The sequence below is a fragment of the Petromyzon marinus genome, chromosome 44 (assembly GCF_048934315.1).
Source record: "Petromyzon marinus isolate PM22_M1 ecotype Great Lakes invasive population chromosome 44, UKy_Petmar_22M1.pri1.0, whole genome shotgun sequence".
Taxonomy (NCBI): domain Eukaryota; kingdom Metazoa; phylum Chordata; class Hyperoartia; order Petromyzontiformes; family Petromyzontidae; genus Petromyzon; species Petromyzon marinus.
The window spans coordinates 5266272-5268993 of NC_133710.1; the positions used below are offsets into that span (position 1 = coordinate 5266272).

Here is a 2722-nt window from a genome sequence, read left to right on the forward strand (position 1 = left end):
ACAAAATGCATTTTGGTTCAAGCAACGCGTCCACCGTGACCTTAACCCTGACCCCCGCCCCCCCCAATCCCATCACCGCCACTCTTTGATCCGAGCACCCTTCGATTTGGAGCGTTGGGCCACAGCGCTCAGTAACCGCGTTACAAAACAACAAATCAACAACACTTTCCGATTTAAACAACAACACTTTTCGATTTTTCGATTTAAAGACAGCGCTCCAATGTCTTTCCGACAGTTCTGTTTCTTCACCTGAGGAAGGCTACTTGTGCTGTGGCCGAAACGTCGTGATAATTTTATTTGATTACGTTTTATTTTTTATTATTTTACTATTTCCCTTCTACGTGACTTTACCGAAAGCACCAAGAAAAACCAACAACAACAACACATCAAACAAGAACCACAGCGTAACAGAGCGCGCGTGCGCGTCCCCCCGCGTGTCCTCCTCCACCCCTCCTCCTCCTCCTCGCCACCCCCCCCCTCCCTTGCCCCTCCTAACAGGCGTTCGGCCCCGCTGGGCCACGTGGCATCTGTCGGGGCAGGAGAGCACCCATACAATGGAGGGTGTCATCATCAGCGGCGGCGGCAGTAGCAGCGGCAGTAGCAGCGGCAACAGCGGCAGCATCATCACCATCAGCGGCGGCGGCGGCGTCGGGCAACGCAAGCGCCTGCGCGCGAGACGACAACTCCCCGAGCGGGGCCAGCGGAGGAAGCGACCGGGCGGAGGAGGTCGCCGGGGCCGCGGCCAAGGTCAGGGCCGGCGGCGGCAGCGGCAGCAGCAGCAGCAGCAGCGAGTGACAACGCCGAGCCCCGAGCGAGCCCACGGCGGGGCGGACCTCAACACGGCGGCGGCCGAGTGCGTGCTGCAGCAGCTCTTCCTCACGGTGCCCGAGCTGGGCCTGGGCTACGACTCGGACGAGGTGGTGCCCTTCTACTACTGCAGCGGCGCGTGCCACGCACGCCCCACCAACTACGACCTCGTGGTGTCTCACCTGGCACGCACGCGGCGCCAGTCGATGGGCGGCGTCGACGCTCGCCGCTGCTGCCGCCCGGTGGAATTCCACGACCTCGCGTTCTTCGACAAGGGGAACCAGCCGCGCGTCGTCAGGAACTTCCTGGCGTCGGCGTGCGCCTGCGTGGGGTGACACGCGTGCTGGGGGGGGGGGGGGGGGGTGGCGGGGGAGCGGTGTGCACGAGGTGGACGAGGCGGTGGTGGTGTGTGGGGAGCGGTGGTGCAGTGGTTGGCGCTGCGCTGCAGATCCTGGCGACCACGTGGTTTCGATTCCCGCTCGCGGCCGATGCCCGTTTGACGATTATCTGAACCGGTCCTGGGCCTCCCCTAGGTCGACTCGGCCTCAAATGAGTACCTAGGTGCGATGTGTAATCATCGCCGCTGGCGAGGCAAAGGCTGCCCACCCACCCCCTCTGTGTGCCGTGCCGGCCTTTATAGGTGCTCGCTAACAGCACTTGCCCCTACAGTCTGTTAAGGCTATACAGGGGATCTTTGTGTGTGTGTGATGGTGGTGTGGTTTGAGTGCGGCGGGTGAACGGCCCGGGCGAGGACTGCAGCTGTTGCAGCGGTAGTAGCGGTGGGTGAGGAGGTGGAGGAGGAGCTGGAGGAGGAGGTGCAAGTGGTGGAGGAAGAGGGAATAATCTGTGAAGAGCCGGGCAGCTATAACACAGCGAGTTGGCACATTGGGGGACTCAGGTTCTGCATCTGCCAGCCATCTCAGTCAACCCGTGACACCACCTGGGTTTCTGTCCCGTGACCTCCTCCTGCACATCGCCTGGCACTGCAGTCAACCCGTGGCACCACCTGGGTCTGTCACGTGACCTCCTCCTGCACATCGCCTGGCGCAGCAGTCAACCCGTGGCACCTCCTGGGTTTCTGTCCCGTGACCTCCTGCTGCACCTAGCCTGGCGCAGCAGTCAACCCGTGGCACCTCCTGGGTTTCTGTCCCGTGACCTCCTGCTGCACCTAGCCTGGCGCAGCAGTCAACCCGTGGCACCACCTGGGTTTCTGTCCCGTGACCTCCTGCTGCACCTAGCCTTGCGCAGCAGTCAACCCGTGGCACCTCCTGGGTTTCTGTCCCGTGACCTCCTGCTGCACCTAGCCTGGCGCAGCAGTCAACCCGTGGCACCTCCTGGGTTTCTGTCCCGTGACCTCCTGTTGCTCCTAGGCTGGCACAGACGCCTCGGTGACGTCACCGCCACTTGGTGACGAATGGCGGCTGTTTGTTGTTGTCGTTCTGTGGAGTGTGACGGCTGAACGGACGAACGAGGACTGAAGTTGTTGCAGCAGTAGTAGCAGCAGCAGTAGCAGCAGCATTAGTAGCTGCTGTTGCTGCTACCCGATATGAGTTCCTCCATAGGCGTTCTGAGATCTCCGGTCCGAGGTGAAATGTCCAAACGTTCCACCTCCACCGTGGAGCTTCTCCTCCCGACATCTTGGTCGGCATCTCCTGCCGCATCATCATCACCATCATCTACATCATGATCATCATCATCTACATCATGATCATCTTCATCATCTACATCATGATCATCATCATCATCTACATCATAATCATCATCTACATCATGATCATCATCATCATCATCTACATCATGATCATCTTCATCATCTCCATCATGATCATCATCATTATCTACATCATGATCATCTTCATCATCTCCATCGTGATCATCTTCCTCATCCCCATCGTGATCATCTTCATCATCTCCA

General features: G+C 59.4%; 1 protein-coding gene across 1 annotated transcript; it reads left to right on the forward strand.

Moving 5' to 3' along the window:
• The first annotated feature begins 502 nt into the window (after positions 1-502).
• GDNF (glial cell derived neurotrophic factor) lies at positions 503-1160 on the forward strand. The gene has a single exon (XM_032970973.2). It carries the CDS (start codon positions 555-557, stop codon positions 1140-1142), a length of 588 nt encoding a protein of 195 aa, XP_032826864.2. The 5' UTR covers positions 503-554; the 3' UTR covers positions 1143-1160.
• The last annotated feature ends 1562 nt before the right edge of the window (positions 1161-2722 follow it).

What these genes read in the sequence shown, in the direction of transcription:
- GDNF (XM_032970973.2), top strand. Translation starts at nt 555, where the DNA reads ATGGAGGGTGTCATCATCAGCGGCGGCGGCAGTAGCAGCGGCAGTAGC.